This window comes from Colletotrichum chrysophilum (assembly GCF_026319265.1).
Source record: "Colletotrichum chrysophilum strain AFK26 chromosome Unknown scaffold_130, whole genome shotgun sequence".
In the NCBI taxonomy this organism is placed as follows: Eukaryota; Fungi; Ascomycota; class Sordariomycetes; order Glomerellales; family Glomerellaceae; genus Colletotrichum; species Colletotrichum chrysophilum.
The window spans coordinates 94,473-107,690 of record NW_026517417.1 but is presented as its reverse complement, the minus strand read 5'-3'; the positions used below and the strand labels follow the sequence as shown (position 1 = coordinate 107,690).

At 51.1% G+C, this 13,218-nt stretch overlaps 4 protein-coding genes across 4 annotated transcripts; 2 read left to right on the top strand and 2 right to left on the bottom strand.

Annotated features, from left to right (window-relative positions):
- Positions 1 to 2,439: 2,439 nt before the first annotated feature.
- Positions 2,440 to 4,335, top strand: COL26b_011131 (uncharacterized protein; the record flags this gene model as incomplete). The annotated part of the gene is made up of 1 exon (XM_053183805.1): positions 2,440 to 4,335. The coding sequence occupies one exon, from the start codon at positions 2,440 to 2,442 to the stop codon at positions 4,333 to 4,335; it is 1,896 nt and encodes a 631-aa protein (XP_053032274.1).
- Positions 4,336 to 4,652: 317 nt separating this feature from the next.
- On the bottom strand, positions 4,653 to 6,422 carry COL26b_011130 (uncharacterized protein; the record flags this gene model as incomplete). The annotated part of the gene is made up of 1 exon (XM_053183804.1): positions 4,653 to 6,422. One exon carries the CDS (start codon positions 6,420 to 6,422, stop codon positions 4,653 to 4,655), a length of 1,770 nt encoding a protein of 589 aa, XP_053032273.1.
- Positions 6,423 to 7,529: 1,107 nt separating this feature from the next.
- Positions 7,530 to 8,470, bottom strand: COL26b_011129 (uncharacterized protein; the record flags this gene model as incomplete). The annotated part of the gene is made up of 3 exons (XM_053183803.1): positions 7,530 to 7,854; positions 8,034 to 8,099; positions 8,157 to 8,470. 3 exons carry the CDS (start codon positions 8,468 to 8,470, stop codon positions 7,530 to 7,532), a joined length of 705 nt encoding a protein of 234 aa, XP_053032272.1.
- A 2,623-nt stretch (positions 8,471 to 11,093) lies between these two features.
- On the top strand, positions 11,094 to 13,070 carry COL26b_011128 (uncharacterized protein; the record flags this gene model as incomplete). The annotated part of the gene is made up of 5 exons (XM_053183802.1): positions 11,094 to 11,286; positions 11,353 to 11,545; positions 11,620 to 11,894; positions 12,106 to 12,434; positions 12,498 to 13,070. 5 exons carry the CDS (start codon positions 11,094 to 11,096, stop codon positions 13,068 to 13,070), a joined length of 1,563 nt encoding a protein of 520 aa, XP_053032271.1.
- Positions 13,071 to 13,218: the final 148 nt, after the last annotated feature.

The window sequence follows — 13,218 nt, the reverse complement described above, 5'->3', positions numbered from 1 at the left end:
AGAGCGCGTGATTCAATGTGACCAACTTGCGAACGTTCAAACATAATGTGAGACGCTAGACCTCATACCTCTTGTATTGGTTGGTGCCGACGTGGGAGTCAGAGTAAAACTTTGCGTTGTGTAGCCCTGGCGTGCTTCCTTTGAGACCAGTGATATCTCTTACTCAAGTTGCATCCTCGTCTCCCACACATGATATTCACTGTTTATTGATATGACAACACATTCAGCTATTGATATTCCTCAGATGTCATTAGGCATGTCCATGGGGATGAGACGGAGGACAGACATTCCCTGTGTCTATCTCTGACGAATCTGTAAGACAACAATCCAGACTGGATCTTGTGAGCTTCTCGTCAACGCTCGTTGGAGCCTGGAAATAAAACAGAAAAAGCTGGAACTACTTGGAGCATGGGGTGCGATAAGTCGTGACTCTCAGACTTACATATCTTATTTGTGTTTCCTCTGGTCTTCCATACCGCCTCTACGCATATCTTGATGCTTGATATGCTGTTACCGCGGTTCCTCTTCGCCATTTACCACTTCATAGGCTCAATCTCCTACCAATGACATTGACATTGAAGAGTAGTTTAACTCCAAACTCAATACGTTTACGCCCACTAGTATGTTTTGAAACGCTACCTTGAGCTTGCTACTTTCATTGGAAGCTTATGCATAAAACTATCTTATCACCCACCCTCAGACAGTCAGACTTCGGGCGGGTGATAACGGGGAGTATACTAGGAAAAGAACAAAATGCCAAAACGACCATACGGTCAAACTCCGGTCTCCCAACCATCTCTATCCCACGACATTTCTGACTTATGCCAGTATGTCGGGTGCCCAATGAGACGCGTGCTATCAAGGAGATCAAAAGTATTTACCGCTATTTCCAAGGTGTTCATCTTAGACATTGAAGTCTTTTAAAAGAGTTTCTTGAAAACATAGCTAAAAAACGCTCATTGTTATTGCTGTTGTTTTACTTTTCGACCTTTCACTTCATGTGTGGGGAAACCTAGACTTTTTCAAGCAATACATCTCTTAATAGGTGGATGATGTATCAATCAGGCATTGAGCCAGTCTAAATCATCTAATTATTATTAAATTCCCCCCAATACGCACCCTAGCGCCAGGACTACCACCGGACTGCAGTGAAAATAGCAAAGGGTCCTCTGATGCAATACGAATAACTTTATGTCGAAAACTTGTATCAGCAACGCCCATGGTAAAACCTGCGGTCTTCTTATTACGAGCCTAGACAGTGCTTTTGAGGACGTCAAAAAGAAGATGGTGTAGTATGTGTCAATAAAGTATTTCGCAAGGGGCTCGAATCTTGTAGCTCCGAAGTCCTTACAAACTCCATTGTTAATGAATGAAGGGCTCCTAAATTTAATGCAGAGACACTAATTTTGTTGCAGTAGAGTCATGTTCGAAGAGAAAGCGCAAGTCAAGTTAAGGAAACATCAAAACGAGCGCGATAGATGGCAAGTTTCATTTGGTGCACACTTCACATGGCCCATGTGCTTTCTCAACCTACTTTAAGGTAGGTACTGGGACTAGGTAGGTAGTCTTGTGCATCAGCTCCACCACGTCTGCTCAAACATCTTGCGGATCCATCCGGATATTAACAATCAGATAAGAAATCGCCATGAATTGCTCTGAAAGCTTGGTAAGTCTGTCTCTCTTTTTTATTTTTCCGCGCTCTCGCTATGAACCGCGGAGCTTGACTACTCCCGCAGCGCTCGACCTTACATTGCATGCAGCCAACAAGGTAGCTTCTGCTACGGGTCCCATTGTGCGCCTAGGCAATTGATAATCTGATAAACATTCTACGCACTTGCAAATGCAACGTCAGCGAGCGAATTTGAGAAGCTTGTAGAGTTCCGCCGAGAATGTGCTCGGAGATCGAACATTGCATGGGGATGCCTGCCCGTTAGTTTGCGAGTAGGTCACATGGATACATGCACCCTGATGGTGCTGGCGGAATGGACCCCTGCAGGGTCGGACAACACTCAAGATTGAGATTGCCTTGAGCGCAGAATTCGGCAAAGCTCCCTCCGCAGATGCACATCCATGGATGCATATTCTTTCCGGAACTCCACATGGTGGGCGTGTGTTTCTTCAACAATTGAGTAAAAGCCGGCTCTAAACTAATCCCTGCAAACTGACGCATGCTTGGTCGTCAAAATCCATCCGTGGGGGGCCTTTGGGAATCCGTAGGATTAGGATGCAAGGACTCATGTTCTCAGGTACTAAGATAGTGGAGGTTTGGTTAGATGGTTCTCGGGCAATCACCCACTAATCATACAGATAGCTCGAGTCAATAAACACTCACCTAGGTCCACGTTGAGAGTGCTCTCGGCTGTCTTGTAGACCTTCAATTTGTTTTTGATTTTGCTCACGAGCACAGTCTCATAGTGAGACTGCCCTTCATACCACGCAATGAAGATGCATCCGGCGCAGATCTTCGCCGTGGCTGTACTGCCATTTGCGGCGTCCCAGATCATCTCAACTGGTTCAACTCTTCTTCTGAATGGGATCCCATACTTGATTAGCCCCCACGTCGCCGCAAACATCTCCCTCCAATCAGACGTTCCCGCAGATATCGATGGTGTCTTGGATTTCGTTCCGGTCGCCGTCTTGCCTACGGCGCACGATAATCTTTCCGACGTTTTCACTGCTTGGACCAAAGCCGACGACGTGTTTCAATCTGGGTTTGCACAGCTTCTCCTCGATGGAACAAATAACTCGGAGACCTCGACAGCTAAAGCTATCCATAATATTAGCGAGACACCCTCTACAGTGGTCAGCTTCACATCAAGTGTCAATGTGCCGAAGGGACCGTACTTTCTGCGCAAAGCCACAGGAGACCTACATCAAGCGTACCGGCTGTATGATGATACCGCCGGTGCGTTCACCGAGGCCTTACTAGGCAACGACGATGGCACTTTTCAAGTCTTGCCAGCCAAGATTGCCGGTTCAGCTACGTTCACGATTGGCGTACCTTCGCGCTTGTATTACGAGCCTTCAGACTCCAAGCCGTTGGCTGGTGTCCGCATTGCCGTGAAAGACATTTTCTCGCTGGCCGGAGTCAAACAGTCGAACGGGAACCGTGCATGGTACCATTTATACCCGGCCAACAACGTCACTGGAACGGCCATCTCAAGGCTTATCGACGCCGGCGCTATCATTGTGGGCACACAGAAGCTGTCCCAGTTTGCGACGAGCGAGGTTGCTACCGTCGACTGGGTTGACTACCATTCTCCCTTCAACCCCAGGGGAGATGGTTATCAAGACCCGTCCTCTTCGAGCTCCGGCGCAGGTGCTTCTGTTGGTTCCTACAGCTGGCTTGATGCCGCTGTCGGAACCGACACGGGTGGCAGCATCCGCAGTCCTGCAGGAGTGAATGGCGTCTTTGGGAATAGAGCATCGCACGGTGCTGTGAGCTCCGATCATATCATGCCGCTATCAGAGCCTCTGGATACTGTCGGCTTCCTTGTTCGAGACCCAAAGCTGTGGGACAAACTCCAGGCTGTAACATATGGCTCCAACTACACTTCTCTGGCAACGTTGCAGCCAAAGTATCCGACCAAGATCATGACTGTGTCATACCCGAACTCCAGCACCGAAGCAGGCGTGCTTCTGAACAACTTCGCAACCGCTCTGGCCAAGTTCGTGGGTGGTAACGTGAGCACCCTGAATGTGGCCCAGAGTTGGGGCATACGCGAAACAAACCCTAACGCCGATCTTAACTTCACCGAGACTTTCAACATTACCTACCCAGTGCTCACTGGGAAGGGCCAGGACGATGCGGTGGTCCAGCCGTTCTACGCAGACTATGCGAAGCAATTCGACGGACGTCGGCCTTTTGTCAACCCTTCCCCGTTGGCACGATGGGCCTGGGCTGCCAACTACTCTTGGGATGAGGCCATGCAGAACAAGACAATGTTCATGGACTGGTTCAATGATCAGATCCTACCTCCAGTCAATGACAGCCTGCAATGCTCATCCGGCCTCATTTTGTATGCTGGGAAGACAGGAACGCAGTCTCCGAGGAATCGATACGACATAGCCCTCCCAGCGCCCTTTACTGGCTTCTCGGCCGCCCGAATGTCTGTTTTTTCGGGATGCCCAGACTTGATCTATCCAGTGGGCGAGGTTTCTAGCTTCAGCGCCCTAACCAACCACGATGAGAAGCTGCCGGTGGCTGTGGGAATATTGGCAGCGAAGGGCTGTGATGGACTTTTGAGCCGGCTGGCAATCGATCTGGTGAATGAAGGTATCTTGAAAGTGCCGGAAGCTGGCGGTACTCTTAGTGGTGGTCCAATTCTTGTGTAGATAAATTGAATATTTATTTCACCATTACCAACCTAGTATGATACGGACAGCGCATCTCTAGCAAAAGCACGGTCTATGAAAGTTAGGAATTGAAAATGAGTGACCCTGTCACGTTGATTATTCCAGCGTGTCACTTGCTGCAAAACTTCATGGGTTGAATCATAATCTCATTACATCTGCAGAATTAGAAGCGTGTCGGTGGCTTTCTAGATTACCCTAGAACTTCATCGCTGATTTTGCCCTTGTGATGTTCCTCTAAAACATAACTTTTCATGCGCGACTTCTTGAATCTTCCCATCTTGACCCACACACGTGTTCTACTGCATGTTGATCCATCGTCCCATCCACTGTTGGTTCAACTGCTTGGCCTCGTCGACCAAACCAATCTCTAGCAAGAGTTGAACAGCACCACGAACGGCGGAGTAAAGTGAAGAGCTAATCCATGCGTGCGTGGGGGCGGTGTGCTCGCCGAGAACAATGACGTTCGACTCAGTCTGGTGGTATGACGGGATGTACAACGCGTGCTGAGCCACATCCGGGCGTGTCCAGGCCGTGGCGATGAAAGGCTCGTCCAACCAGCACAACCGCTCGTAGGCGCCCGTGTACAGGTCCCGAACGTGCTCTCCATGGAGTGAAGCAATGGCGTCGAGGACCATTCCCACGTGCTGCTCCTCGCTGAGGCTGGCGAAGCGGCTACTCCAGTCACCTCCGCGGTAGTGCAGAATGAGGCCTGGACGCCCCGACTCGTTGTGGCCATAGACTGGGTAGTAGAGAGCGCCAACAGCTGCATCGGGGGGCGTCGAGTAACCGCCAAAGATAGGGCGGTCACCCTTCTCCCAGAAGCGTTCGCTGAAGAGCAGGCCAACTTTGCAGGCGTCCTTGAAGCGAACACCGCGTTCAGCCATGGCTCGCGAGAGGGTGGGTGAGAAGGATGGCAGGCGCATCATCCGCGTCATGGTGAAAGGAACCGCGAGCATGGTGTAATCGTAGGTCTTGCTCTGCTCAGCTGTCGGCTTCGTCTGGGTTCTGTTGGCATCAACATCGACCCAAGAGATCTTCGTGCCTGTGACCGCGTTCTGATCATCCTTGACGGCCTCAATCGCCCGGACCTGACGGTTCAGGACGAGACGATCCTGAACATGTGGTAGGATTGCGTCCGAGAAGCGGCTGAAGCCGCCGTCGACGCACCGCCATTCCGTCTCACCCAAGGTGCCCTTGCTACCATCCTGCGCCAGGTTCGAATTGTGATGCATCTCGTCCCAGAAGACGTCGTAATCAGTGGCGCCGTGGATAGCATCCACCACCTCAGCGCTCGCGTTCCAAACGTTGCGCATCATGCTCTGCTGGCTGACATCGTCGAGACCACTCTTCATAATGCGGCCATGTACTCTCCATACGTCCTTCTGGATCTCTCTGACTGTAGCTTCGTCGAGGAGAATGTTGCTCATCTTCGCCTTGATGTCCTTGTACTCCTGCGTATCCATCGGTGCCGGCTTGCCAAGGCTGGAGTTTGCGGCAATCTCGGCCCGCGTGGGGATGCTTCCGTCGGGATGTCTCCCGGTGCCAAGTGCCAGCAACTCATTAGGCGAGTGCTGAATCCAGGGGATGAAACTGATGTTCAGGTCGGATTGGCTGCCTTGGTTCATCTCATTGAGCCAGTCTGCCAACTGAAACGTCATGGCATGGTCGGAGTACTCAAGCGTCTCATTGTCGCTCTTGTACTTGATCTTGTAGGGAAGACGCATGGGGCCCATTTCCGCCCATTCTTGGGTGCCTCCAACATAGATAGTCCGCAGACGTCCACCGATTTGGTGACTAGCCTCGAGGATCTCCCAGTTGTGTACGCCAACGCTATCAAGCATGAGAGCCGTAGCTAGGCCAGTGATGCCCGCGCCAACGATGGCAATGGTGGTGTTCTTGGCTTGTTCGACATCTTGAGGTCCCGTGGCATTGATGGCGGCTACTTCTTCGAACCAGGCGCCGAGGGCGTCAAAGTCCTTCAGTAATGGCCGCTGAGAGTCGGCTGCTGCAAAGCTAGAGCCAGCATACAGGGCGGCCAGTAGGATTGAGCCTGTGCGAGGAATCATCTTTGGGAAATGAATGAACCGATGAATCGTGAGTTGCGATGTTTCCGTGAGAACAATTTCCTTCGCCACGGGGGCCTCAAAGACTTGGAGGAAAGACGATGTTGAATCTTTCCATCCGGAATCGGAGCCCAATTGCTTATATCTCCACGATGATGTCGTGGAAATGGAGTCATCTACAGGTTTTTTGATCGCGCTATTGATACAACTACCGAATTGACGACATTGGCCATAAAGGTTTGGCTTTGCAGCTGCATCCCGAGCTCGAAATTACCTCCGAATCCGAGTCGGACATTCAATGTGACTGAGTGATTAAACTGATCGCGCACGCTAGTCGTTGAAGTTCCATGAGATGATTGTTGAAGACAACCTTGATGACACGATCTTGCCACGGATCTGCAGTACTGGTGAATACTTACAGACTAGGTACTGGTGTTGGCCCACTCTGATGTTCAAATGACTGGGGCTGCGTAGCATTGCATGTTCTACGCAGGGAATGCCTTCGGATTCGGTCGCATTATGTAAACGACGCGGATAGTCGGACAGGGCAGTTCGGCGATACCACAAGGCGTGTGTTTAAACCACCACACCACACACCGTGGGGACCGAATTCAAGCTTGTGGTCCGCGGAGTGCATTAGGCCGATGGAGCACATCGCGGCTAAAAGGCTTATCAATCTAATCATAAACTAACAAGGGTCTTGTGTCAGCAGGTTTAGCACAGTGATAGTTTCCGAGCATTTTTGTCACGAATCAAGGCCGTGGTGTTGCCGCAGCATCAGCGTCGATCTTACTGGTAAGTGATGTGGCAGCCGGTGGGATATGGCTTCATGTTCAGCTGAGGTACCAGAGACCAGACGTATTCTTTCAGCCTGCCCCTCCACTAACACACGTGGACGCAACGTACTTCGGCAATATTGTAGATTTTCAAGCCAAGCCCATTCTAGCGCTACTAATGAGCTTTGGTACAAACTTGCCCGCTGAGTCGAAAAACTCAACACAACTCCGCTCTACTCCAAAAGTCTTAACCAGCCTCCTATCGCCGAAGCCCTCCTTCCGACGATCCTGGTCATTGTTGAAAATGTAGCTCAACGTTGTTCAATCTCGCCGATCACGGAGACTTCTCTGCGGCGTCAGCGTTTTCTTTCAGTTGTGCCTGATGACCCTCTTCTTTCAACTTGTGATCGTCGGGGCGGGACAAGTCAATGTGTGGCATCAAGAACCATGCTACGAAGAATGCTGCTGCTGCTAAGCCAGAACCAAGCTCGAAAATGACCTTGAAAGACTTCTGGTACGCGGGCGCGAGAACGGCTCTGATACGTTGCGCATCTTCATCAGAAAGCGACGATATGTACTGCTGTGGGTTACTGAGAAGCGAATCGCGTTGTTCCATACCCAGATCTAGACCATTGACCGAGCCCTTGACGATGTTATTCCTTGGAATTGTCAGTATATAGTGTCATCGAACGGACTGTGTACGCCTCTGGGAAGGTGACAAACAAAATTGTGCCGCAGATGGCAAGCCCAAACGTAGCCCCCAAGTTCCTCACAAAGCTATCCCACCGGTATCAGTATCACCAGTACATCTTCATCTCATAGCCAAGGGATGACATACTTGCGGAAGGATGTGACAACGGCCATGTCCTTTCTTGGAACGCCCGCCTGGATGGCAACCAGAGCTCTGCCGAGGACCGCGTCAGTACACAGCATAGTGATCGGGCGAAGCACTGATGCTTACGGCTGAAGGGTGTTTCCCACACCCACACCAATAAGCAGGGAATAGCCGATCTGCTTTCCTAGACCAGAAGTCTCGTCGAGGGTGGACATGAGGCCTAGACCAGCCGACCAGCAGAACCACCCGAACAAGATGCACTCGCGGTAACGTCCCACCCAGTGGACTATGAGTCCGGAGAGGGTACTGCTCGCAGTCTGCACGAGGGTGATAGGAAGCAGCATGACACCGGATCTAGTCGCCCCATAGTTGTAGACCAGCTGGTAGAAGGTGGGAATGTAGTAGACCTGAACGACAAAGTTCCACCCGTTAATGGCCATGGTGATGCATGCACCGATGGTCATGCGAGCGCGAAAAATGTCCACTGTGGAATTTGAAGGGATAAAGATTAGTCCTATAGGCGTGGTCAGGGGGAACATGGGATCTTACGAGGTACGAGCGGGTATCTCGGCCCCTTCCACTGCCACAAGACAAAGACGACGCAGATGAAGAACCCCACGAGGAGAGTAGTAAGGACAGCTGCAGAAGCCCAGGGATACTCGCCACCACCCCAAGTCAAACCAAGCATCAAGCTGGTGGTGCCAGCCAATGCAAGCAAGATGCCTACGAAATCGATGGCTCGCGTCTTCCTACATTGGGACGCCGGTGGTCAGCTTGAGTGCCACTTCACGAGGGGCTTCAACCGAGCGGAGCTCCGCTCAGATTTCGTTTCACGTCAGCCACTGACAGGAGACTACTTACACTTTCCAGTCCCCAGTGACCTTCCTCAGTGGCATGAAAAACAGGGCGCATACTGCAGACAGTGCCGTCAGGGGCAGATTGAGGCGAAAGATCCAGCGCCATGAGTCGCCGCCTTTGGAGGATAGTGTGCCGCCGATGACGGGACCTATTCCGTTAGCTAGTGCAGTGACGGCGCCCTGAGGGAACCGAGGTGTTAGTAGGAGGGTCGCCTGTGCAGGGGAGGGGGGTGTGGATGTTCATCTGTTCGGAAGAAAAGATATCTGATCAAATCTGATACCGTGGCGGGGAAGGGAGTCTGGGGTGGAAGTGGAATCGTGACCGGAGGAACTTGCCAGAATACCCTGGTATTTCCCTCTTTCGCGTAAAGGGACCACATCGCTGACGATCATCTGGGCAACTGTCATGAGTCCGCCACCGCCGAGACCCGTAAAACAACGGAAAATAATGAGTTGGGTAGCTGTCTGCGCCAGAGAGGATGCCAGCGAACCGAGGCCGAAAATGGCCAGTCCGACCATTAGGATCACCTTACGCGACCATATGTCCGAGAGACGCCCGTACAAAAGCTGCCCGACTGTGGATGTGCTATGCGGATGCATCAATCAGCGAGAGTTATCGTCAACCGAACAAAACTTACATGAAGTAACCATTAGCGAGCCAGGATAGCTGTTGTCCTGCATGAAGGTAATTGCCAACAATAGACAAGCTAGCTGCCAGGGTGGTCTGGTCCATGAGCGCTACCAGGTCCACGCTGGCGCATGCCAGGAAAATCTTTTCTTGTGAGTATTTGTCGCGAGAGCAAGCAGGGGGATAAAGTCGAATCCTCTGAGGCGGTGCAACCTACCGTGATGACCTTGACCTTCGACACGTAATTTGTCTGCTCGTTGAACGTGTGCGCCTCTGATTTTTTGTCTGTGGACGTTGGCGATTCCATCACAGTCTCCGTCGTCTGGGAGCTCTCGGGGGTATTGGTAATGATGCCCCCAGCCTCCCGAGGGCTGCTGTCAGCTGAATTATGTTTCTCGTTCATAGCTAGAGAGGAAAGTCGGTACGACGTGCAAATTCGGGTTTCCAACAAAGATGCGGTAGAAGCTGGAGTCTATCCTTTCGCTCACTACCTAGATGCTGCCTTTACACGATATCTGGGACCAAATTATACCTCGGAGAACTTCAAGGGACGAACGTGAAGTTCTGTAGACAGCTTGAAATGACGTGGCAGATCATTGAGAAGGTCTTGGCGGACCCTTGGTAGACTAGCAGTGTAGAATTTCGCCGTAGCATGCGCAGCGTTACGATCAATATTAGAACTGTCAAAAGTATTTGCTAATGATGTTGCGCTGAGCTTGCCGTCTTTTCCTTTTTTGAGTTTAATGAAGAGCTTTACCGCTATTCATCGATTTTGCTGTCATGGGCGGACCTTGTTCCACGCGGCATGTGTCGTGAGAGTGGGGGTGCCTGCTGCGACTCTGCCTCCATCGCCAGGGACGCCGCTCAACGGCGCATGTTCATGAAGGTCTTTGCCTTATAGTTGCACACCCTGAGATTTTAGTAGGTCTATGGGACGGGCCTTCTGTGGTTATGCAGATCATCATGCAAAACAAGCAATAGCAGGTCGCACTCGGCGAAGAGAGGATCCCTTCGGTGTTATCGGACATGCCGGCCACAGCGTTCATAGGTCACAGGGGGGCGGCGGAATGTCAATTCGGGACTGGGGTATGCAGTTCAGGACCCATTCGATCACAAACCTTTCGTGTATGGAAAGCTTCATCATGAACTTCCCACAGGTGACAGGTTCTTAGTTGAGTCATGTTTGATCCATTGAGCCATTTGTTTTGTGTGATCGGTTTCTGTCGGCGAGAATCACTCGTAGCTTCCCATACCCCTGCCGCGCGCGATTGACAAGTGTAGAGCGTGGTGAAGACGTGATGTAATTCCATTGGGCATGTAAGCGGACGTATTGTTCAGACCTATCGTCCGTGGTTATGCTTAATTGTCTGTGGTCTAGCTGGGAACATGCAATAATATCAAGGGCAGTCGCTTCACTTTGAACGTTTGAGATCTGTTGTCCTGAGTGCAACGTCCTTCCACAGGAGCAAAAGATTATTGTCTATCATTTCTGCAGCTGCAGCTGAATGCTTCCGAACTCTACCTTCCTCGACATAATCTCCCAACAACACATCCTTTTCTTATTGTTACAACTTCGAGATGCCGGCACGAAACAATCTCAACGTTTATAAGGGCCCTGACTCTGTCAAGGATTACTTCAATCCTGACAAGGCACCACCATTGCCGCTTGTGGAGCTTCCCGACGCCCTCAATCCATACCGACAAGATGGCATCCGTATCTACGCCAAGATGATGACTATGCACCCCGCAAACAATGTCAAAGCTATGCCAGGTAATTGCGTCGGAATGATATCATGGGAAGTCGAAACCGAATTGCTAATGTCTGATTCATCAACAGCCCTCAATCTTCTTGAGCATGGGGTTGCTCCCGACAAGACCAAGACCGTGGTTGAATACAGCTCTGGTTCAACTGTCATTTCCATGGCTTTGATGTCACGCGTGCTCTACGACTTAGGAGATGTGCACGCCTTCCTGAGCAATAAGACGACATCGGCAAAGTTGAAATTGATGCAATTCTTTGGTCTTAAACTGTAAGTGGGGCTGTTCTCGAGTTTGATTGAAAGGTTCCCGGGACATAACTTTGCTCACTATGGCCTTGTAACAGTACTTTATTTGGCGGTCCTTCCCAACCGGAACCGAACGACGAGCGTGGCGGAATTCGAGCAGCATACCGCTGGGCACAGGAATCCGAATCTGTTGTCAACCCCGACCAATACAACAACGATCTGGTGAGACATCTTGTCAAGCGTTATGGGCGTGTTGTTACAGCTACTGATCGAGCCAACAAGAACTGGAAATCTCATATGCGATGGACAGGCCCGCAGATTCTGGAACAATTGCCCGAAATTAGCCTGATTTGCGCAGGAATGGGAACCTCTGGTACGTCTTGTCTTCAAAGACTTTCAGCTTCTTTTGAAGACTGCGGCCCTAACACTGTTGTGCACAGGTACAATGTCAGGATTAGGCACCTTTTTCAAGGAGAATAGCCCGTCTGTTTTCCGTTTGGGGTAAGAAATTCAACGGATCAGCTTCGCAGTGATTTCTAACAGCATCCGCAGCGTGTGTACTGCTGCAGGTGACAGAGTTCCAGGGCCACGGTCCCTGGCTCTCCTGGCTCCTGTCAATTTCCCCTGGAAGTCAGCTGTCGACCATATTGAGGAGGTCGCATCCCACCCCTCATTCTCGCTTTCCCTGGAGCTGTGCCGCAGCGGCATTGTCTGCGGTCCCTCATCCGGATTCAACCTCCAAGGACTTTTCCAGCTCATCGAGAAAAGAAAGCAGAATGGGACATTGGATGAGCTTGCAGGGCAAGACGGTCAAATTCACTGCGTCTTTTTGTGTTGCGATCTCCCGTACCAATACATGGACGAATATTTCGACAAACTAGACTCCGAGCAGTTCCCTCCGATCAGAAACTCCGTAAGTCGTTGGTGTTCATTGTCACTGTGGTATGGTGGATCTCGCTAAATACGGGGCGCCTAGGAATTGAGTGGTGTTGACCTCTACCGATACGACTCGGCCTGGGAAAAGGACCCTCTGGTGGCCCTCAGCGACTTTTACCACTTGGACAAGATACTGACAAGAGATCTTCTTTTCTTCGTGTCGAAGAGACGGTCAGATGAGCGACAAGGCTGGGAGAAGATTGTAGCCCCGTCACCAGACACCATTGTGGTCGACTTGCGTCAGCCCGAGGACTTCGACCAGTTCAGTCTCCCGGGGTCTGTCAACTTCCCGCTCATCGAAGCGGGTACTCCAAGCCCCTTCTCAGATCCAAAGGTCTTGGCATCGCTTTGGCGAGAGCTTGAGGCCAAGCTTAGCTCCGAGAATGACGACATCTGCTCTCAGCTCCGCGACAAGCGTTCGCTCATCATTTGCTACGATGGAGACTCTGCTCGCGTTGCCACCAGTGTTCTGCGAGCCAAGGGATACGCTGCAGACAGTATGAACGGCGGGATTCGGGCTATGCGTGAGGTGGGCTTGCAGCTGGAGGATCCCTGCGGGCAGCCGCTCTTTCAAGGTTACCAGGGGCAGTCCGTGAGCTCTGTCACCCACTAGTCAGGGTGAGGTGAGAGAGCTATGCGAGCGAATAATGTTACATTAGGAGAATTTTAGTGAATATTCATGCATTAAAACTGGGTAGCTCTTTTGTCACTAGTGCTGTGCCTCTTCTGACTGAAGTAAATGTGTTTCTTTTGGTGTCCGA